Here is a 23,712-nt window from a genome sequence, read left to right as displayed (position 1 = left end):
ATTGCGTCTAAGGACATGACGGCCGTAGGGGTTGCAACATCGTTACTGGCATCAATCACGTGCAGTAACCGTCTGATATTATCCGTGACCAGTTGGCCTCTTATAAAGCCAGTCTGATCGGGGTTAACCAGAAATGTCATATGCTTTTGAAGTCGAATGGCTAGCACCTTAGCATATAGCTTGAGATCGGCTCCGAGGAGACTTAAGGGTCTATAGCTGCCACATTCGGTGGGGTCCTTATCTTTCTTGAGTAGAACAGATTTAAGTGCCATATTGACATCCCTGGAAAAATTGCCCTCCTCGACTGAGTGTAAAATCATTGAAAGTAATAAGGGACCAAGTACATCCCAAAACGCAGTATAGAGTTCCGGTGGAATGCCGTCCCAACCAGGAGCCTTGCCCCGCTGCATGTCAGCAATTGCTTCCCTGAGCTCATCTAGTGTGATAGGTTCAGCTAACCGTTTAGCGTCCTCCTCTGAGATCTGTGGTAGGTTAATTTGACTAAGATAGTCCTCCAGCTTGGCGTGATCAAAGACCACTTCCGACTCGTACAGGTTGGAATAAAACGAGCGAAATGTATCGTTGATTTTGTTGGGGTTGGTGGTTATCTCCCCCTGTTGGTCCTTAATGGCAGGGATATCTGCAAATTGATCGCTGGCCCGTATCCTCATAGCCAGTAGGTGACTAGGTCTAGAGCCATGAAAGTAGTAGTGGTGTCTTGTTCTGTGCATTTGAAATTCAGACTGTTGTCTTCAAATGGAGTTAATCTCCTTTTTCACCACTTTAATTTGGAGCTCCAGTCGGCTAGAATATCTGTGCTGCATAGAAGACATCATTGTTTTATGCAGCTCTTCCAATTCTACTAACTTGGAGAGACGCCCCTTGCGGAGATTGGAAGCAAATAATGGTATTACTCCTAATAAACCCCTTAACCGCATTCCACAAAGTTCTGGGGTCCTGTACCGATCCAGCATTAAACTGCAAGAATTCAATGAGCTTCTCCTTAAATTGTAGGTTAAATTCCTCGTTCTTCAGCAGCGTTGAGTTAAAGCGCCATCTAGGGGCACGAGACGTCATTTTGCTGAGTGAACCCTTAAGGAGGATGTATTTGTGGTCTGACAGTGCAATGGGCTTCAAGTCAACATCAAAGCTATCGAATAGCCTAGGGGAGGAGAAAACAATCAATTCTGGAGAAAGTTTTATGTCTCGCGGAGAAAAAATAGTAGTCTCGCGAGGTTGGGTTGAGTAACCGCCACATATCAATAACCCACGTGTCTTTAGACCAGCCACGTAGGGCTGCGGTAGCTTGCTTCTGATCGTGGGTTACAACATCTCCAGATTTATCAATCAATAGATCCCACATGGCATTGAAATCAGCACCCAATATGAATGAGTACTCAGGTAGTTTCAGCATCGCTGTAGTAAGTGCAGTATAAAAGTGCGCGTCATACACATTAGGGGCGTAAGCAGCTATAAGAGCAATTTTCCTGTTAGTATATTCCATCTTCGCAATAGTAATTCGTCCTTCAGCATCAGACCACACGTCTAATAGTTTAATATTCAACTTCCGCTTAGCCACTATGGCTACTCCCCGGGATTTAGTGCTAAAAGAAGGAGCTTATATTATGATAAAATTTGTTTGCAAGTTTAGCACTGTCAGCCTTTAAAAGATGCGTTTCACTCAGCAAAGCCACATCAACCTCCTGTCTTTTCAACCATGTTAGTACACTTGTGCGTTTATGTTGAATATTAAGCCCCCCTGAATTCCAGATCAAGATGTTTAAATTAGCCATAGTCCAACCATGTTGCAGTATGACTGAACGTGATTCCCCCGAAGTGGAGCACCACAACATATACACATCCCCACGCTAAGGTCCTGTTGGGCGAGAGCAGACACACAGTAGAGCGAGCCAAAAGAAATAAAAAACTAAAATCCCCGTATCCCCCCCTCCCCCCCCCCCCCATCAAATATCTTGTCCGATGTCGATCAAACATCATTTGGCACTGTGACCGGGTCACAGCAACCAAAACCACATTACGTAACTTAACCATTCTAACCAGAATTGTATATTGTAACGATTTAGGAATAGGGGAACTCCCCATCTCTCAACAGAGAGAATCAATCTATATCAATATAGAGCTCAGTGCATAGGAACATTATGCAGACGATAAAGGCACATGAAACATAGTTTGTCCGAACTGAACTTGAATAAAGTGAGGTACTCTTAACACATGTCGAAATAATACCACTGTGGAAATAAACCCAGATCATTACCGCGCTGCTATCGGTGAGGTAATGCAGCGTCTGTGACGGTCTTGTGTTCTGCTGTGATAAGAAAGGGAGTTAAATGCACGCATTGTCCGCAGCGGTAGGATAGGCTCGATCTGCCACCCGCATACAGTTCGTTGCAAAGGGGATCAACCCCCTCGGTTGAACGGGTCATAAGCACATTCAGTCTGTTTGAGTGAGAATTGTGATCTTCATCCCGCTCGGTTAGAGCCGAATAAAGACAACAAACATACGTAACAAACCTTGTGCCGTTCAATGCATAGTTCGAGTGTTAGATGATAAAAAAGGCAAGAGATAAAGAAAAAACTGATAAGAGTAAAGGGCGTCTGAATTACATTCAAATAGTCAGTAATCATGTTCGTGATTGAGACAGTACCGTATAGAAAAGTCAAGTATTACCATCCTGAGGATTGAGAAAGCCACGGTTGAACGTGTTTACCACCGTGCCAGCCTGGATAGCTAGCCGGTGTGCTAGCAGCTCACATGCAATATAGCCGTTAGCTTGGTTGGCTTGTATGCTAGCAGCCCACGTGTGGAACCAGCTCCACTCCTACAGGGCCGCTAGCTTGGATAGCTAGCATGCTAGCAGGCCACGCGTGAAGCCAGCCTCAGGTACCCGCCCGGCCCCTCATTCCCTGTCGTTCAGTGTATGCTCCACCGTGGCCGGTCTGTTCCTCTCAGTCGGAATGACTATTGCTCTTCCGAATGAAGTCCTCCGCCTCGGATGGTGACTTGAATAGACGGTTGCACGACACTTCACCACGTCCCGTCTTCACTTTCAGCGTTGCTGGGAATAGTAGAAACACCTCCACCGCCCTCTCTCGTGCTAGATCCATGGCGCCGGCAAATGCTCTGCGACGTCTCGCTGTGTAATCACTGAAGTCGGCGGTGAATCTCAGTGTACGGCCATTCACCACCGGAGGTTTCAGTATGGCCTCCCTCAAAATATGCTGTCTTGTCTGGAATCTCAGGCAGCAGAAGCTAAATGTGCGCAGGTTTGTACGCTCGCCCTTCAGCTGGGTAGCTGGTCTGAAGATCCTATGAGCTCTCTCGATCTCAGGGCGAGCTAGCTTCGGGAACCATTTTGGTATAATTTCCTCTAGGTACTTTATCGGTTCGTCCTCCTCCATTTCATCAGGCAATCCGTATATTCTAACATTACATCTCCTACCACGGTCCTCCAGATCCGCCGACTTCATCTCGCAATCACCTAGTTTGTCCTCCAAGTATAATATTCCCGCGACATTGGTCTCAGCCACCTCCACGACCGCGGACAGACCTCCCTCCGCCACGGCTAATCTTGTGTCCATGCTGGCCACCGTCTCCTGCAATGCATCCACCCTGCCGGTTAGCTTAGCCATGATAGCGTCTGTTTCCTCACGGAAAATCGACCTAATGAGTTCCTTATCCACGTCGTTCAGGGTTCCCATCTTGTTCTGCGTCTGTTTAGACATAATTCTAACTTCAAGAAAATTAAATGGTATAAAAAATAAAACGTAATCAAGGTTAATGTGGTTTGGTTGCAGAGCTCCGTAAAATCAGCCAGCCATGCGCTGCGGATCGGAACCGGAAGTCAACTGCCCTGGAAAGTGCTTTATTAACTCGAATCCTATTGGCTAATAAGGCTGTCCCCGAACCCTGTTTTTAGGGTTCGAACGTTCGCCAGGGTTTTTGTTTTTTTTATTATTAATTAATTTGTTTATTATAGATTTTACGGGGGGCGGCATTGCATAGTCTATCGGTGAAAAAAAAATAGTTTACAGTGGTAGCTGTTCATGTAAACATGTAAACAAAGCACTCAGAAGAAAATAAAGGGAAAAGACAGCAGTCAAACATACCGGTAATATCATATAACGCACTCACTTTTTTGTTGGGTATGCGCGCCAGCCACTTCACCCAGGCGTTGCGTTATGTTTACTCCAGAATCTTTTATCTCCAGTTATTTAGTTTCTTTCTTTCTCCCACACGGCCCCGTACTTCAGAGTTAGGTTGTTGGAAACGGTGGATCTTTTGGGCATGGTGTACCCAGGCGTTGCGCGATGTTTACTCCAGAATCTATTTTCTTTCTTTCTTTCTTTCTTTCTTTCTTTCTTTCTTTCTTTCTTTCTTTCTTTCTTTCTCTTTCTTTCTTTCTTTCTTTCTTTCTTTCTTTCTTTCTTTCTCCCGCATGGTGTAAATGGGCATGGTGCTTGAGCACTGCTGTGTTGTGTGTAACCCGCTCTAGAGTCCCCACCTCCCCGGTCGCATCGCGTGTGCACCAAACGTTCCACCCAAAAACGGAAAAAAATATTTGCGAACGTTCGAACCCATTCATTAAAATCCGAATGCCAGGGTAACGAACGAACGTTCGAACGTTCGGGCTCAGCCTTATTGGCCAATAATAGGTTTTGGACTCCACACCCATGAATCACGTGGTGGAAGCTAGGGAAAGACACCCCCCTCCTCCCCGAGCTGCAGACAGTGACTGAGCACAGTGACTGCCAGCCTGCCTCAGTGAGTCTGACAGTGTAGAGCAGTCGTGCCCACGCGCGGTAGATCGCGCGCTGTTTCAAGTAGACCGCAAGATTATTTTGGAAAATCATTTAATTTGATTTAGAGGAGAGGACAACAAACGTTCAAGCAGTCCTGTGTATAACAGGCAGTCAGGCAGCCTGAGCCAATCGATACCGTCTACATTCCGACAGCGAGCTTCACCCATAGGGATGCAAATTGATGCCTTTGTTTTCATGGAGTGGCATGAGTGGGGGTCGGGCCCATCACCTGGCAGGTACAGTATAAACATGGCTCTGAGACCAGCCTTGAGTCACTCGAAACTGCAAGATGAATGGAACACCACCAGCTAAAAAGAGGTTCATTCAGAGGACGCTACTTTTCAACAACGCAAGCAAGACTTCACTGCCGCCAGAGCCAGGACCCTCCGACGAGCTGCCGCCGCCAGGGAGCAGCTCCAACGCCGCCTCCGACGAGCTGCCGCCGCCGCCGCCGCCAGGGAGCAGCTCCAACGCCGCCTCTGACTAGCTGCCGCCGCCGCCGCCAGGGAGCAGCTCCAACGCCGCCTCCGACGAGCTGCCGGATAGCACCAGCGTCAGCGCCGCAAGCAGAACCGGAACAGCCAAAAGACCAAAAACATATGAAGAGTGGGAGGAGGCTTACTTTTTTGTTTATTTCAACGCAAAATCAGTCTGATTTGCAAACAAACCGTGGCTGTGCCGAAAAAGGGTAATTTGGAGCGGCATTATACAACGATGCACAAGTGAATGCTTTTAAAAGCAAGCTCACCATGTGGGCGAGAAGGCTGCAACGCAGTGACCTACGCAACTTTCCTCACATGCAAGCAGAACTTCAACGTCAGGGTGAGGACACCGCACAGTTTGATGGTGATTGCACACATTATGAGGAGCAAGTTCAAAGCATCTTGTCAGAGTTTGATAAGCGCTTCACAGACTTTTCAATACTTGAACCTGTTGCAAGCTACATGTGTTTTCCATTTGGAACTGTAGATGTGGATGACATCACATCCAAAGTGGCCACACTGTTTAATCTGGACAGCCATGCTGTGGAGAACGAGATCCTCACACTTCAAACTGACATTGAGATTAAAGCCAGGGCAACACAAGGGATGAAGGCAGAGTCCTGAGAAGTACCCCAACCTCAGGAGATGTGCCATGAACTTAACAGCATTTTTTGGATCAACCTACCTGTGTGAGTCTGCTTTCTCTCACATGAAGATCATCAAGTCCAAGTACAGAACCACATTGACAGATGACCATCTTGTGGACTGCCTGAGGCTTGCAACCAGCTCCTACAACCCAGACTTTGAAAAACTAGCTACCTCTTCCCAGTGCCAGCGTTCTCACTAAGGTAGAGACATTTAGGTGCTTGTTACAGTGTTTTTGTGCTCGTTTTTATACGTTTTTGAATACGTTTCATGTCCCTTTTACACAGAAATGCGTTTTTTGGCGTTTTTTGGTGGATACGTTGTGGCCCCTACTGAAACGCTAAATTGTGTTTTCCGTTTTTGAGCAGCGCCAAAAACTCGCCGACAACAGTCGTGTAGCCTTCACGGAGCCGTTGTTGCGAAAACGCCCATGCACAGTAGATACCATCTGCGTGCCCTTCCGGTGACAACAGTGTGTGTGTGTGGGTGTGTGTGTGTGTTTGGGACAAAGCTCCGTGTCCCAAATAGCTGCAGCTACCATGTATAAGGACCCCAGTCCAAGCTACAACAGTCTGCATTCCCTTAACAATTGTTTGTATTGAGCCGTATTGTATTGTACCCATTATGCAATATGTTAAATAAAGTTTACATCCATTCATTCTGCTAGCATTAACGATTGGTTGAGCACTGCCACTGGCTAACATGAGCTAGCGTTAGCTATCAGACCCGGTTAGCTCAAAGCTCCTCTTTCAACTTAACAAGCATTAAACAAAATGGCCCAGTCATCTATTCACCTTTGTTTAATACACACAGCGTTGTCTCTAATGTTATCTAACTACTGATAGCTCCCGATATCATCAGTTTGGTGCTGGCTAACTAGCGTGAGCTAACGTTAGCTTCTAGCCACAATGCTATACTGTTATAATGGCATACTCCATTGACGTTAGCATGCAGCTAACAATCTAGCTACCGATCTTTTTTTAGACTAAACTATCCGCTCTTGGTGGTCACTTGTGTTGATGTTAGTTTTGTTTCATCAACAAATGACAGGCAGAACACACAGTGAATGTATCCGTTTTGTTTATTGCACTTTTATTAGGCTTTGCTGAAAAATAATGGCTGCATTGGGTAAATAGGCAAGATGGTGGCGCCCATAGGCGCCCGCCTTGTTGACATTTCTTTGCAGGAAGTGTATTGGCACATTCAAGTTCTGATTGGTTGAAATTGCCTTCATGTTCGCCACCTACTGCCACCTACTGCTTTGGCAGTGTACTACATCACTGTGCTCAGGTGACAAAAACGAAAGTGTGACTCGAGGCTGCTATGTTGCGGCGAAACTCATCTGACAATGAAACGAAAGGTGTAACCGGCGCCTTAACACTTTAACTGCCACACACGAGATATCTCGGGTTTATTTTTATGTGGTTAAAAGCCACTCACGAGATTTCTCTGATTTCTTTTTTCTTTTTAACGATCTGAAATCATATTGCATCACGCGAGCCTACCCGAGTATACACGAGCTCCGCCGGAGATTATATGTGGAAAAAAGCGCCCCCTATCATCTTTCAGATGACATAAGGGATTTTGGAATGGACTCAATGAAAATGGATGGGGAAAAAAATCCGGTACTCCACATTTTCCAGTCCACTGATCCAGCCAGGGTTACCACAGTTCATTCTGGAGCGTCTGAGCCCCGCTGATCATGGAGTTCTACTGTATCGCGTTGTATCCATACACTTATCGATTTTTTCGAATGGTGATCAGGAATTGGAATATACCAGTTGGATACCATCTGATGTCAGGTAAGGACTCTATGTTATCAGTGTTAGGATAATCAGACTAATTTTGATTAAGTTATAGGCTGTTTTGTGAAATGGACTCTTTCGGTTTCACTGTAAAAGTCAGAGAGGAAATCAACGCGGCGATTATCCGTGCGCGGCCCGAATGTGCTTGCGTGCACGTATAATATTGATCATCTAGCGTTTATTTGAAACCGATTCATAAAAAGGCCGACGAATATCAACGTTGTGGAATATTCCAGTAAAGGACGATTTTCATAGAATGGTCCAGAATGGGCTGTTTTTTTATCTGAAAACGGGTGCTTTTCTAAATGCTCTGAAACGGAAATGACGCGATAAAAAAACAATCTGCCTTGACAGCACTGACTGGAAAATAGTCTTTGATAATGCGATGGGCAGATTAGACACATAGCCATAATTTAAAACATAGATTAGGCGATATTAACGTTAACATTGGCGCCGATGGTGGCATTCAGCGGGTAAAAAGGAAAACCCGGCGTGGCGCTCAAAGTGTTAATAAAAAAAAAAAAAAGATAAAGGAGAACTATCAGTGACTGTTGACAAGACCTTTTTGTGGAATTGTTTTTTGATTGTATTCCATTTTGCAATGCGACAGCTCTGTTTACACATCATTCCTATTCCCTTTTAATTGTACATATATTTTTGTTTTGATTGTATTGTTCCACTTTTGCTTTGGCAATGTAAACACATGTTTTCTCATGCCCATTGTGTTGTCAGTGTGTATGCAGTGTGAAATAAACGTGAGAAGTTACAGTTACAGTCCTGTCATTCTTGTAATTCCTACACTACACTGTTACAATGATATATAAAATAGCATATTGTAGGAATGCGGTAATAGTGAAAACGGAGTCGTGTTCCGATGCAAAAATACTATTTTAATACGCACTCTACTGTCGCACAACAACACTCCATCCATCTTTCATTCGTCTCACTTTAACTATGTCATCCCCCGCTAAGGATCACGGGAGATGTAGTAAACACCACATAAGGCTAGGATGCCGTGAATTATGTCCCAGTAGCCAGCCACTACACAATTATATATTTTCTGTCATGTGCATATTGAATGGGTAATACTATTACTACTAATACTAGCCTTATGCACCTTATGACACTGAATATATTTTTCAGTTAGTTAGATAGTAAATTATATTGACCTATTTGTTTACACTGCTTGTGTTGTTTTTACTACCTGTACCCCCCCCCCCTTCCCCCATGCTGCTATTATGCCTGAATTTCCCCAAGGGGATCAATAAAGGAATATCTTATCTTATCTTAGCCGAGAGTAGGACAAATTTAGGCTGGTAGCTCTCGGCTAGGTGGCAAATAAAAAAGTAGATCTTGGTTCAAAAAAGGTTGGGCACCCCTGGTGTAGAGAGTGAGAAAATTCAAAAAATAAATTATAACACAGAGATGAAAAATAATGATTTTTTATTATTATTATTGTAAACTATATAAAAAAAAATATATAATTTTTTTTTTTTCATATTTTAATGGGGAAGCCTGGCTTCCCTTGGCTTCCAGGAGGATTCGCCACTGGCCGTTGGTGGCGATCAAAGCATCAAAAAACGCCCCCCCCCCCCCCCCCCCCCCCTTTCATGCATTCATGATGAAACATAATACCTATGATATAGATTTGATTTGAGAATAATAGCGGGTCCAGGCAAGAAATGGCAATGGTTTTAGTGTAATACACGCATAAGGCTATTGCTCAGCATTTTGGGAATTACCCCAGACCAATCTAAACGGGAATGTATGGATGAAAAAAATATTTATTTTTCACATATTGAATGATAGATACTCAATGTCAAATGGGCCATAGTATTGTATCCATAGCTATAATATAGAATATAGTTATAGCTCTACAAACAAGGTGACTCACTCCTATCTTTTAAAGCGTGGCAGTGCTACCACAGGGCCAAGGCTAATCCCCGGCAGTCAATGAGTTAACAAACAACACAACAGCAACAACAACAATAATAATATTGACAAAACAATAAGAAATAAGAAATAAAGATCTAAACTTAATAAATACAAATATACCAAATAAAAAAAACAGAAAACACACCACAAACACAAAAGACATTAGACAACACATTCCTCCCCCCAGGACCAACACCCCACCCCATGACAAGCACCCCCCCCACCCCGCCTCCTCCAATGTACAGTTTCTTCCCCCTCAAATGTATATACTCTCTTTTTAGACTCTTTCTGTACTCTGGTATGTCATAAATGTCTAAATGTAACAGTACTGTCTACTAGGCTTGGGTTTTCATACCGTCATACCTTAATGACATAATACCCCGGTATACGGTATATGACGGTATGACTTAAATTTTCATTAGGGGGGGGGGGGGGGGGGGGGGGGGCAACCCGTGTTACCAAGTAAACAAATCACCGAACGATGGCCGGCTCGCAGCATCCTAGTAACTATAGCTCTCAGAATGGTAGCCAGAAGCCTGGCTAACGATAGTACTAGGATGCCGCAGGCTTCTGGCTACCATTCTGAGAGCTAACGATAGTAGTACTAGGATGCTGCGGGCTTCTGGCTACCATTCTGAGAGCTAACGATAGTAGTACTAGGATGCTGCAGGCTTCTGGCTACCATTCTGAGAGCTAACGATAGTAGTACTAGGAGCTGCAGGCTTCTGGCTACCATTCTGAGAGCTAACGATAGTAGTACTAGGAGCTGCAGGCTTCTGGCTACCATTCTGAGAGCTAACGATAGTAGTACTAGGAGCTGCGGGCTTCTGGCTACCATTCTGAGAGCTAACGATAGTAGTACTAGGATGCTGCGGGCTTCTGGCTACCATTCTGAGAGCTAACGATAGTAGTACTAGGATGCTGCGGGCTTCTGGCTACCATTCTGAGAGCTAACGATAGTAGTACTAGGAGCTGCAGGCTTCTGGCTACCATTCTGAGAGCTAACGATAGTAGTACTAGGAGCTGCGGGCTTCTGGCTACCATTCTGAGAGCTAACGATAGTAGTACTAGGAGCTGCGGGCTTCTGGCTACCATTCTGAGAGCTAACGATAGTAGTACTAGGAGCTGCAGGCTTCTGGCTACCATTCTGAGAGCTAACGATAGTAGTACTAGGAGCTGTGGGCTTCTGGCTACCATTCTGAGAGCTAACGATAGTAGTACTAGGAGCTGCAGGCTTCTGGCTACCATTCTGAGAGCTAACCTTTACTAGCACTAGGAGCTGCAGGCTTCTGGCTACCATTCTGAGAGCTAACGATAGTAGTACTAGGAGCTGCGGGCTTCTGGCTACCATTCTGAGAGCTAATGATAGTAGTACTAGGAGCTGCAGGCTTCTGGCTACCATTCTGAGAGCTAACGCTTTACGGTATTTTCACAGCACTGTCGCAACATTACCGTAAAGCGTGAACACCGTTATCCACATACACAACAGTTAGCTCTCAGAATAGCCAGTTAGCCAGTTAGCCCGCAGCACCAGCAACGGCAAGCGTGTCTCATTTAATTTCCACCACTGAAGCGGGTTTTCCCCCTATCGTTTGCGTCCTCCTGTGTGTAGACAACCAGCTCTGCGTGTGCTCGCTCCACTAGTGAGGACTGGTCTCGCCCTCTGCTGGCGCCTGCTGTGTGTGCACTACAACCAACCACTGTCAAAACTCCGTTTCAGTGTAATGGAAACTGAAACGCATCTGTGATTTTGACGGTATTGATTTTCAATACCGTCTGTATTTCTAAATACCCTGGTATACCGTAATACCGCCCAAGCCTACTGTCTACCTGTATGTCATGTATGTCATATGTTATGATGAATTGAAAATGGGGGACCCTGATGTAAACAAGACGAAAGTCTTTCTCTGGTCTGCATCCCCTTAACAATTGTGTGTATTGAGATGTACTGTATTGTACCCATTCTGCAATCTGTTAACACTTTCAGTGCCACCAGGGGGCGCACGACTTAAGCTTGAATGCCACCATCGGCGCCAATGTTAACGTTAATATCGCCTAATCTATGTTTTAAATTAAAGTGTGTCTAATCTGCCCGTCGCTTATCAAAGAATCATTTTCCAGTCAGTGTTGTCAAGGCAGATTGGTTTTTTATCGCTTCATTTCCGTTTGAGAGCATTTTGAAAAGCACCCGTTTTGAGGTGAAAAACAGCCCATTCTGTGATAATCGCCTTTTACTGGAATATTGCAGAACGTTGATATTTGTCTGCCTACTTATGAATCGTTTTCAAATAAACGCTAGATGATCAATAGTATACGTGCACGCACGCACATTCGAGGCGCACGCTGATAATAGCTGCTTTCATTTCCTCGTCGATTTTACAGTGAAACCGATAGAGCACATATCAGAAAAAAGCTTATATCTTCATCAAAACGAGTCTGATTATCCTAACACTGATAACATAGATTCCTTACCTGACATCAGATGGTATCCAACTGGTATATTCCAATTCCTGATCACCATTCGAAAAAAATCGATGTGTATAGATCTAACGTGTATACAGTAGAACTCATGATCCGCGGCGCTCAGAGGATCCAGAATGAACTCTGGTAACCCTGGTAACCCCGGCTGCATCAGTGGACTGGAAAATGTGGACTGGAATATTTTTTTTTCCCTCATCCATTTTCATTGAGTCCATTCCATTTACCATTTACCATCTGGGAGACGATAGGGGGCGCTTTTTTCACATCTGATCGCCGGCGGCCCTTGGGTAGGCTAGGGTAGGCTTGCGTGATGCAATATGATTTCAGATCGATAAAAAAAAATCAGAGAAATCTCGTGAGTGGCTTTCAACGTAACTATCGTAAACCTGAGATTAGTCGTGAGTGGCAGTCAAAGTGTTAATAAAATGTTCAATCAATCAATCAATTGCTTTCCTCAGTCAAGAGAGAGAGGGCGGAGCTTGGGACTTGGATGAATGAAATTCAATAAATCAGTAAATAGAGACAACATTTGTGTCAATGTACCTGGTTTGCTCTGGATAGCTCTTCTTTCTCCTGTTGCTCGATTGTGATCATTTGTCGCATCTCCTCAATCGTTCCACCTTTCTCCTCAATAACTGCGTACGCCTCCGTGAGCTTCAGCTGAAACAGGATCATGGGCACACGATGCCGTCAGCAAAGACAATAGGGATGACCTGATACTGTTTTCACTGCCGATATTCATTCAGAGTATTACACGTTTAAATATCGTTTAAATATATCAAGCCCCGCCCCCTTTTCTTGATCCTCCAATCACAACTGTTGCTTCCCTCAACAATTGTGACTGGAGGATCAAGAAAAGAGGGTGGGGGTTGAGATAGGTCAATTACTTTTACAGAACAGTGTAGAATTTGACACATAAGTTTGGGCTAATTTTCTCCATTAGAGAAACCTTTAAATATTTTGTGTCAAAAGGCTTTGCTTTGATTTCTAACATGTGGTTCTTAGTACTTTAGCCTAGTATCGGCCTGATATCCAAATGGTATCAGGGCATCCCTAAAAGACAGGAAAACAGCAATACTTTGATCGGTTCAATTGTTAAATCTGAATCCAGCGCTGTATCTTATCAGAAATTCTACTTTAATTAAAAAAAAATTACCAATAGTTTCCCACTTTTCTGGTCCGTCTGCTCGCTTGATGTGGCCATTTTCTGTAGCTGCTCCATGGCCTCTCGCAGCTCTCTCTCCGCCTGTTCTGCATGTCTTCGTATGTCGTCTGACACCCGTTTCTCATCAGCCAACTGCGTCTGAGCCTCCTGTAGTCGACCAAGGAGGGTCTGATGCTGCTTCTGAGGGAGACATCTTATTAGGACACAATGCATATCGTCTTGCAGTAGTTACTGGATGAGTCAATGGGCTAAGGCCTACTTTGACTTGCATACTTGGTTATGGTAATTAAATATGATGTGTTATGGTAAATGTGGGGGAAATGGTGATTGTGTACATTTGCCCCGGGATATACTGTATGTAAATGTGGACGCCACAGCCGTGTGAGGATCCTTTTAATTACCTCCAGATTAAGACATCAACCACAGAATGTCTGCTGTATTCCAGCGTGTAATCTCTGTTAGGTTAGGGTTAGATGTGAAGTCTCTCCAGTGAGGTTAAGGTAAGGGTTTGGTTCATAAACAAAAAGGATGTGTTGAATTTAATCTTAAGTGTTATTAACAGCCTTTTGAACAGATGATTGGCTTCAGAAGTCTAACTTTTAACGACCTGATGGTGAATGTGCAAAATCAGTTTTCACACACACAGATATATATATTTTGGTGTGACACACACACACACATATATACATATATATATATAAAATTTTGTTTCCACCTTCACATCATCTGATGTGTTCTGCAGTGTGTTCTGCAGTGTCTCCTGCTGCGAGAGGCTCCTGCGTAATTCCTGGTTCTCTGTCTTGGATTTGTCCAGGTCTTGTGTGAGGCTTTCAACCCTGTGTAGCTCAGCAGACATCCTCTCTTTCTCCTTCTCGCTGCTCTGGAGGTCTACCTGGGAGGGACAACAAGCATGGATTTACAGCAAGGGTTCGCAACTTTTCTTGGGCACGTGACCTCTAACTGACATTTAAAATACATGTATTCTTTTAATAATAATTAGTTTCTAAGGGCCTCATTTTCATATCAGGGGACCCCGCGTGGTCAAGGATAACCTTTGACGGCACGGTGGTGTAGTGGTCAACACTGTCGCCTCACAGCAAGAAGGTCCTGGGTTCGATTCCCGCTTGGGGACCAGGTTGCCAGGTAGGGTATCTCCCAGGCCTTTCTGTGTGAAGTTTGCATGTTCTCCCCGTGCTCGCAAAACCCCCGTGGAAAAACATGCAGAACAGATCGCTAACGTTGTTGCGTCCCTGACAAAGATGGACAGGAGCACCTGGACTCAAATTATTTACCCTTAACATATTGAACAAATAATATTACATTATTGTTCCCCCCATATGTTTAGTCTCCTTTATAAATAATGATTTGAAAAAGTTACATCATTTAATTTCACAGCATCTGTGCAGCCTTGTTTTTTTTATTATTATCTTTTTCCCCCTCCTTTTTCCGATTTTTCTCCCATCCCACTGTTAGTCGTTATGCCAATTCCCAACCCCGTTTTTTGATGCTTTGATCGTCACCAACGGCATATACGTTGTGGAGTAACGTTACACACACGTTGCGATTGATGTGAAATCATGGTTGGTCATATAGTCCTTACCTTCACTAGGAGGTACCCCAAAAAGAATATTCCAATTGTCTGATCGCAAGTCCCAGTATTGGTGTCCATCGTGTCGCCAACATAATCCACCACAACAGATGCATCGGGGGCATTTGACGCTTCTCAATGCGATCGGGATAACCGCTCGACTCGCCTGACAAAAGGGATTTGAACGTAACACAGGGCAAGATATATAAGGTTTCAAAGGGTGCTCGATACTGCCACCTGGCAGGATGCGGCCGGTATTGAACTTTGGCGATCTCAGGATGATTCCCCATGTTAACCCTGAGGTCTGTGTGCCTGAAATGAATAGAAATATCAAATAAAAGAAATAACGATGAAAACCCGACTATACTCTGGTCTGGCGCTGAACGGTTGGGTTGGCGAGATAACCCGACTATCCTCGGGTCTGGCGCTGATTGAGTTAAGGTATGGTTTGTTTATGCAAGAAAGACATAGCACTATAGTCTATTTACTTTTCTGATAACTACATCACTGCATAACTCGTAAATGTTGAGACAAGGTTAATTTTTGGTTATTAGTGACACTCTGTATACACCAAATTCAACGTTATAGATGCATTTTAGGCATAGAGACAGCTAGGCCTGCCACGATAACACATTTTGCTGGGCGATTAATTGCCCCCGAAAATATCGCGATAAGCGATATTATTGCGACCGGTTAGAGAATTTTTTTTTGAGAAATTTATTTCCCAAAAGTTTTCAATTAACCCTTTTTTTTTTTTTTTTACTAATATAATAATAGCATAATAATGCAAGGAAACCGTTTCAAAGTGCAATAAACCTTTATTTAACATTGGAAGACATTTTAAATATCCTAAATAAAAAAATGCTCAGTTTGATTGTTTATTATAAAACAAACTGAAACTGGAAACAAGCCCTCTGTCTGGCTTTTTGTGTCATCCTTTTAACATGTACATGTATTATTAATGTACCTTGCGGTACCATGTACAAAATGTTAATAAAGTATGAGGAAAAAACTGGAAACGTAATAAATAAAATAAACACCTAAATATATACTATCTCTATTGGAATGGAGACTTCAGCACAGGATAAACTAGGGATGGGCAAAAATAATCCAGATCGATTGATCACATGATGTACTCGAGTACTCGTGGAGGAAAACGCTGTACAAAATAAACGTATTTTCCGGTGTTTTAGACTTTTATTTTGAAGCCCACCACTCCGTCTTTTCCGGTGTTTTAGACTTTTATTTTGAAGCCCACCGCTCCGTCTTTTCCGGTGTTTTAGACTTTTATTTTGAAACACACCCACCGGTCCGACCGGAAGTGTTGTTGTTATTATCCTAGCTGCCTAGCAGAACGTATTGAGCCGACAACTTGTCTCGTCCGGTTCTGTGTTTTTGAGCTAATGATAAAACAAATGTTGAGATTGTTGGTGAACAACTAACTTTAGGTTAGTTTTAACGTTAGCTACTAACGTTAGATGCAGCTACTACAGGCAATCAACGATGAGGAGGAAGCGTCAAAGCCGTATATAATAGAATAGCTGTGGTGCGTAGGCACTGCAGCACGACTCGAAACTACCTGTTATAATAAATTAATTCATGTTTAACTTGTCCCTGTGTCCAGTCCTTTGACCAGCCCCACCCATTCATTGTAAACAATGATGCATGCAATTGTATTAACGTTATTCTGTGTTGTAGCTATGCTATACGTTGTATTTCGTTTGTTGCTATTTAGCCAATGTTGTTAGCATTGGATAGCGTCAACGCTAGATCTTTAATCTTTATTTAGCAGTCCAGTTTCTACGGGCAGTAGCGAGTAACTACTTGGGTCTAAAAATAGCTAACGTTACTGTTACAAAGGGTCAGATTAAACCGAATATATATATTTATTGCTTGAGATCCCTTGTATAATATTTGTATATCGTTTGATATCCCTTGTATATTATTTGTATATATACACGGAATATCCCTTTACCTGGGTACAAACCAAAGTAATATTCGCTCTCCTATTGGACAGCGACCCCTAGGCGCCAACGACCAAGCCCCCAACGGCAAGTTCAAAGGCAACTCCGGGCATGTCTCAACATGTCCAGAGTCTGCGCAGTAATACGAGACAGAACTGAGGTTGGCACTAGATAATTCACCTTACGTATAAATACGGCGCAGGTGGAAACAGCAGCAATTCGTTCATTACTAGTAAAGCCTTCACCACGAGACAACGTGCAGTGAAGTGAGCAACTTTGCCTCTAAATAGAGCCTTGAGAACCGCGTGCGAATAGATTGCTAAAGTGTTAGAGTTTAACGCAGTAACGTTGAGTTCGACTTATTCTAATATGAAGTAATAGTCTATCATTTATAGTGTATCGTGCGGCTACAGTTCTTCAGTGACCAGCATTACCACCGGTTCGTCGTGTATATAGCTAGTGCACTTATCCAGGCTGGGCGGCCTAAACTCGTGCCCCCACCCGAGGAGTCCTAGACGAGAACCGTTGGATATGTACACCGGAGAACCTACACCGGCGACTGCAGAACCATTTCTGGTTGGATTATATTGCTTTGGGACCGTGACTGCTGGAGCAGAGAACCGTCGACCCCACTGTCATTTGGGATCTACCCCCCGTGAGGATCATCACTCGAGCCCGCCTCTAGGAAGAGGCTGGCTAGCTGTCTTCCATGCTGTCGAGCCTACTGGATTATAGCTGTTGCTTTGTCTACTGATCAAGGGAGTACATGCACTGGCTCCTGTATCTGGAACCTCGTTATTCCTCGTTGACCCAGACTTTGTACCCGAACATTCCTCTACCCCGGCCGGCCTTACACCCGGAGGGAACCCCCCAGTGTCTCCAGCTGGTACTAGTGTGCCCTATGTAATTGCTATACCACAGGTGGCGTCAGTTTAGACCCATCCTAGTATTCATACTATTCTCATTGACTTACGCTCTTGACTTACTTTACGTGTGTTCTTCGCCATACAAGCGCGAGCCTAATTCTCAATCTGTAACCTAACGTTGCTTAATAATAATAAATACCCTCTAAATAGTACTTTATGTGTCAATGCCGTATTCTTGTGTGGGTGTTCACCATATATATTCATGTACTGTATGGCCAGTAATTAAAGTACATAACTAGTAGTGGTTTAATATATCATACTCTTTAATACAGTCAGGGAATTGTACCCCTCAGTTACAGTTACACTACAAAAAACGCTACTTGGTTAAAAGAAGCAACACTATTGAGAAATGTAGTTAAGCTATGTGGCGTTGCCCCACGGAGCTCCCGTGCTGTGCTCTAGTAACGCCAGCGGCCCGCCTCCCCACACGGAGTGACTGACAAGGGGTACTGGTTCCGCCTCATTAAAACAAACGCGCAAATAGCAATTAATCGCACCCGTCAAAATCATTGCATTCATTTTAATTATCGCGCCGATTAATCGATTTATTGCTTATCGCGGCAGGCCTAGAGACAGCTCTATGTGTAGGAGTGTGCTTTATGATATCCCATCAACATTCCTATTCTTTTATGAATATGGGCCAGAGTACATTTCATTTTAAAGCAGCATCAACCATCAACCAACATGTTGGCATGATGTAGTCACTTGCCAGGAATATTACAAGTTATATACTTTTTTATCCTATCGATTTTCTTTATATAGATAGCAAGATGGATATACCTGTAAGAGCTGAATGGTATCGTGTAGTTCGTACAGTTCCTGCTCCGTTTCTCTGACGCTGAGCCTAAAACACACAGAGACAAGAATATAAGACCAAACAACACAGCACAGGAAGTGGTAATCCTGTGCAAATTCCCTATAAAATGGGCCTACTAGAGCCCTATAAAGATGGCTAATAAGGGGCGGGAAACCAGTAATGACCGATACAGACTGTAAAATGTCCTTCAGTTAAAAAATAATAATAATAAAGTTATTATAGTCAAGTCAAGTCAAGTCAAGAGTTTTAATTGTCACGGCATACAGGTATACAATGAAATGCGGGTGGTCTTGCCCGCAACGATGTGCAATACAGTGGTACATATAATAGAATCAAAAGAAGAAAACAACATTGTGCAGTAACAGGTAGCAGGTAACATGGAGTGACATCTCGGTATCTGTACATAGTTATTTACAGAGCATGTGTGACATGCTAGTTAGCTTTGGTAGTGCAATACACTGTTCCTGTTATTCTAATTTAAAGTGTCCTTTCCTTTGGCCATAAGTGTGCGTGTGTGCGACATGAGTGTGTGCCCGCTCATGTTAAAGTGTTAAGTGGCTGCTCGTGTGTGAGCGTGCACAGTGTGCGTGTCGTGTGTGTGTTCATGTGTGCTTGTGTGTGGACAGTTCAATGTTCTGAGCACTCAATGTTCATTGTTCATGGCTCTGATGGCCTGGGGGAAGAAGCTGAGCCTAAGCCGCTCTGTCCTAGTAGCTGGGGTTCGCAGGCGTCTGCCTGACCTCAGCAGCTGAAACAGGCTGTTATTGGGGTGGTGAGGGTCTTTCATTATCCTGCAGGCTCTGGATTTGCACCTCTTGTTGTATAGAACCTGCAGGGGGGGTAGTGCAATACCCGTGGTACGCTCGGCTGAGCGCACCACTTTCTGTAGGGCCTTCTTGTCCTGTGCCGTGCTGTTTCCATACCAGGCAGTGATGTTTCCGGTCAGGATGCTCTCTACAGCTCCTGAGTAGAAGGACTGGAGTATCTTCCCCGATACTCTGAACTTCCTTAACTGTCTCAGGTGGTAGAGACGCTGTTTCGCCTTCTTTACTACTGTGTCTGTGTGTGTTGACCATGTCAGGTCCTCTGAGATGTGGACCCCCAGGTACTTGAAGCTGCTCACCCTGTCCACGGTAGCCCCGTTTATCATCAGTGGTATGTGTGTCTCCTGCTGTCCTCTCCTATAATCCACGATCAGTTCCTTGGTTTTGCCAATGTTCAGGAGCAGGCTGTTGTCCTGGCACCAGCGTTCCAGTACCTCAACCTCCTCCCGGTAGGCCTTCTCGTCGTTGTCCGAGATCAGCCCCACCACCACTGTGTCATCTGCGAACTTCACTATGGAGTTGGAGCTGAACTTGGCCACACAGTCGTGTGTGTAGAGTGAGTACAGCAGGGGGCTCAGAACACAGCCCTGGGGAGACCCGATGCTCAGGGTGATGGTGTTGGAGGTCTGACCCCCCACCCTGACCGCCTGGGGTCTTTCGCTCAGAAAGTCCAGTACCCAGGCGCTCAGGGCGGAGCTCAGACCTAGCTCGATCAGCTTGTCCACCAGTCTGGTGGGGACTATGGTGTTGAACGCTGAGCTGTAGTCAATGAACAACAGTCTCACATAGCCCCCCTTCTGACGGTCAAGGTGCGAGAGGGTGCTGTGCAGTACCTGGGAGACCGCGTCGTCGGTGGACCTGTTTGTCCTGTATGCAAATTGCATAGGGTCCATATCACTGGGGAGGGAGGCACAAATGTGGTCCTTGACCAGCCTCTCGAAACATTTCATGACCACAGAGGTGAGTGCCACCGGTCTGTAGTCATTTGGACATGCTGGGGAGGGTTTCTTCGGCACAGGGATGATGGTAGACATCTTGAAGCAGGCAGGGACCACTGACTCCGCCAGTGATTGATTAAATATGGCGGTGAACACAGGGGCCAGCTGGTTGGCACAGGTCTTGAGTATACGTCCTGTTATGCCATCTGGGCCAGCAGCCTTCCTGGTGTTCACCTGCATAAATGCTCTTCTCACACTGTGTTCCGACAACGAGAGAGCGTCCCCCCCCCCTCGCGGTTGCCCCCCCCCCTCCACAACAGCCGGCGCGCCAGTGACGTCACTAGCCGGAGAGCCAGCAGCGCCACTGTCTACACCAAACCGAGCGTAGGTGTTGAGCTTGTCCGCGAGGGAGGCGTCGTCGCTCCCCATTGAGGGGGCGCTGACTTTATAGTCAGTTATTGTCTTCAGTCCCTGCCATAATCCTCTTGTGTCGTTTTGTGCCATTTGTGTCTCCAGTTTATCAGCATATGTCCTCTTAGCAAGTTTGACAGCTTTGCGTAGAGTATAGACTGAAGCCTTATACTCCTCCATGTTTCCTGACTCTCTACCCAGGTTGTAGGCGGTGGTACGAGAGTTCAGAGCTGCTCTAATGGTGCTATCCACCCACGGTTTCTGGTTTGGGAAAATCCGCACCGTTTTCCTGAGGACAATACCATCAGCTATTGTTGTTATGTAGCACACCACTGTGTCTGCTAGTATAGTTGACCCACTAGAAAATACTAAATAAAAACAATGATCTAAACGTTGGCAATAAACTTCAATAATTTATTTGTTCAATTATAAGTCTTAAAACCTTAAGAATATAGGGCGGCTAAGTGGCGCAGTGGGCAAGGCGCTCGCCACTAATGCAGGAGATGCTGGGTTCGAGCCCAGCTCTCGGCGTTGCTACCAGCTTGGCTGGTCGTTCATACTAATACAATTGGCAGTATTAGGGGGTGGGAAGCTGGTGGGTGGGTGGGGATCGGACGTTGTGGACAGCGACTCCTACAGGTCGGTTGGTGCGCCTGTACAGCAGAATCAGGAAGCAACGGGGGCGGCGTGACCCTCCCACGCAGACCCTCGCCGCTGAGAGATCGCTCTGTGCAGGTGAAAAGATGCGACGGCTGCCTCCTCGTGTACCGGTGATGCAAGGCTTGGTCCACATTGCAGCCGACCAGTGGGAGGCATGGCCTAACAACGTTCGAGACAGGGGAGGGTAGAATTGGACAATACGAAAATGGGGAGAAAAAGTAGATAAAAAAAATAAAAATAAAAAATGGATTTAGGTGCGGCCGGGTAGTGCAGCGGACTAAGCGTCTGTCTACCACCACAGAGACAGTGGGATCGAATCCAGCTGTGGTGCTTCCGGGTTGGCCGACCGTCCATACTAACACAATTGGCAGTGTTAGAGGGTGGGAAACCCGGCGAGGGTGGGTCCTGGTCGTTGTAAACAGCGACTCCTACAGTTCGGTCGGGGCGCCTGCACAGCAAGGGAAGGATCTAAAAGAGGTAGTGTGACCTTCCACACGTTACACTTTCCCAGTGAGAGTCCACGCTGCCAGGTGAAAAGAAGCGGTAGGGGGTAGAGTGCGCAACGACCAGGAAGGGGATTGGGAATTGGCATAACGACTAACATTGGGATGGGAGAAAAACAGAAAAAAATAAGGAAAAAGATAATAATTGTAACTGAGGGGTACAATTCCCTGACTGTATTAATCAAGTATGGTATCATTAAACCACTACCGTCTTATGTACATTATACTGGCCATACCGTACACAAGTATATGATGAGAACACTTCCCCACAATGAATCGGTTCTACACAAAGTTGTCTTTAAGTATTTATTAGCAGCAAGAATACATAATATACTTTAGTTGAATGCACTTGTAAGGCAAAGGAATGTGCGTAGGCAAATCAATAATGAATGTCCATTCTCATATTACGCATGAGATAATAATACAACTTGAATATTAGGAATTATATCTAGGGGATACTGGTAGGGGGTTCCACCGGTTGTAAGCCAGCAGGGGGAGGCAATGCTCTAATGCAAAGTCTGGGTCAGCGGGGACTCAATAGGCTCCCGGAGGCGGTATATTACTCCCTGCTCAGCAGACGAAAGGCAGCGACTGTAATCCCAGTATGCGTGCAGCACAGGTGGAAGCCGGTCAGCCTCTCCAATAGAGACGGGCTCGAATGAAGCTCCTCACGGTCAGGTCCCACCGCAGTGGGTGTAGACGATTCTTATCCGCTCCAACAGCATGGTCCAAAGCAATAATAATAATACTCCAGCCGGAAAGGGGCTCCGCATTCACCGGTGCAGATCCTCCGGTGCGCGGTACTCCACACCAACCAAGTTGAACTTGACGTTACTCAACCAAGCTCTGATACTCCACTATCCTATTCGCACGCGGCTATAAGTGCTCTATTTAGACACACAATTGCTCACTTCACTTGGTCTTTGACTCGTGATGAAGGCTTTTACTAGTAAGGAGCGAACGATACGTTGAACAAACGTATTAGGATAAAACAAGACTCTATTTTGGGGCAATACGAGCCCTACTTCACCGCACGTTGCATAGTGGGTGAGGCTTCACTTGTTACTAAGACTGAACTGAACGGACTGCGGACTGAACTACTTCTGTATTCACCTGCGCCATATTTATATGTACGGGAAATAAACTAGTACCAGCCTTATTCCTGTCTCGTAGTCCTGGGCAGAACCGGGCATGTTGAGACAAGCCTTGACGGTAGCTTTGAACTCGACTCTGGGGGTAAGACACTGGCGCTGGTGGAACGCTATCCAATAAGAGAACGAAATATTATGGTCTGTAGGCTACTAGGTTAAAGGGATATTCCGTGTATATGTACAAAGAATACACAAGGGATATCAAACGATATACAAATATTATGCAATATATATCAATCAATAAATACATATATTCGGTTTAATCTGACCCTTTGTAACAATAATAAAAAAAATTACTATTGGATTTATAGTCAAACTGACAAGGTTTTTCAACGTTAACTAATTTAGAATATTCACAAGGCAGGGACCCTCAGGCAGACAGTAAAGGCCCTCCCATAGTTAGACTAGAAGTCTTTAGAAGTCTTTATTTGTCATGCAGTTTAACACACACACGCGAGATGGGCGACCCACAGGAACACACACACACACGCACTGAGTAGTCGAGCGGAACGTACGTAGACCGGACTCCGCGCGGTATGTCCGCAGTCGTTTGAGCCTTCATAGTCGAGCGTACCTCCGCGTACAAATTTCTCGCT

At 44.9% G+C, this 23,712-nt stretch overlaps 1 protein-coding gene across 3 annotated transcripts in view; it reads right to left on the bottom strand.

Moving 5' to 3' along the window:
* The window catches only part of calcoco2 (calcium binding and coiled-coil domain 2), a 63,062-nt gene that overhangs the window by 9,442 nt on the left and 29,908 nt on the right, over positions 1-23,712 (bottom strand). For 2 of the 3 annotated variants that reach the window (XM_084323903.1, XM_084323901.1), the window contains exons 8-11: positions 18,593-18,656; positions 14,050-14,226; positions 13,326-13,514; positions 12,713-12,829 (exon numbers count right to left, since the gene is read on the bottom strand). In XM_084323903.1, coding sequence (XP_084180029.1) covers positions 12,713-12,829; positions 13,326-13,514; positions 14,050-14,226; positions 18,593-18,656 — 547 coding nt within the window. The remainder of the gene's footprint in view (positions 1-12,712; positions 12,830-13,325; positions 13,515-14,049; positions 14,227-18,592; positions 18,657-23,712) is intronic. The other variant, XM_084323902.1, reaches the window with a different exon arrangement.

This window comes from Notolepis coatsorum, assembly GCF_963971535.1.
Source record: "Notolepis coatsorum genome assembly, chromosome: 10".
NCBI classification, from domain to species: domain Eukaryota; kingdom Metazoa; phylum Chordata; class Actinopteri; order Aulopiformes; family Paralepididae; genus Notolepis; species Notolepis coatsorum.
The sequence above is the reverse complement of the archived record's forward strand: the minus strand, read 5'-3'. Positions and strand labels throughout refer to the sequence as shown.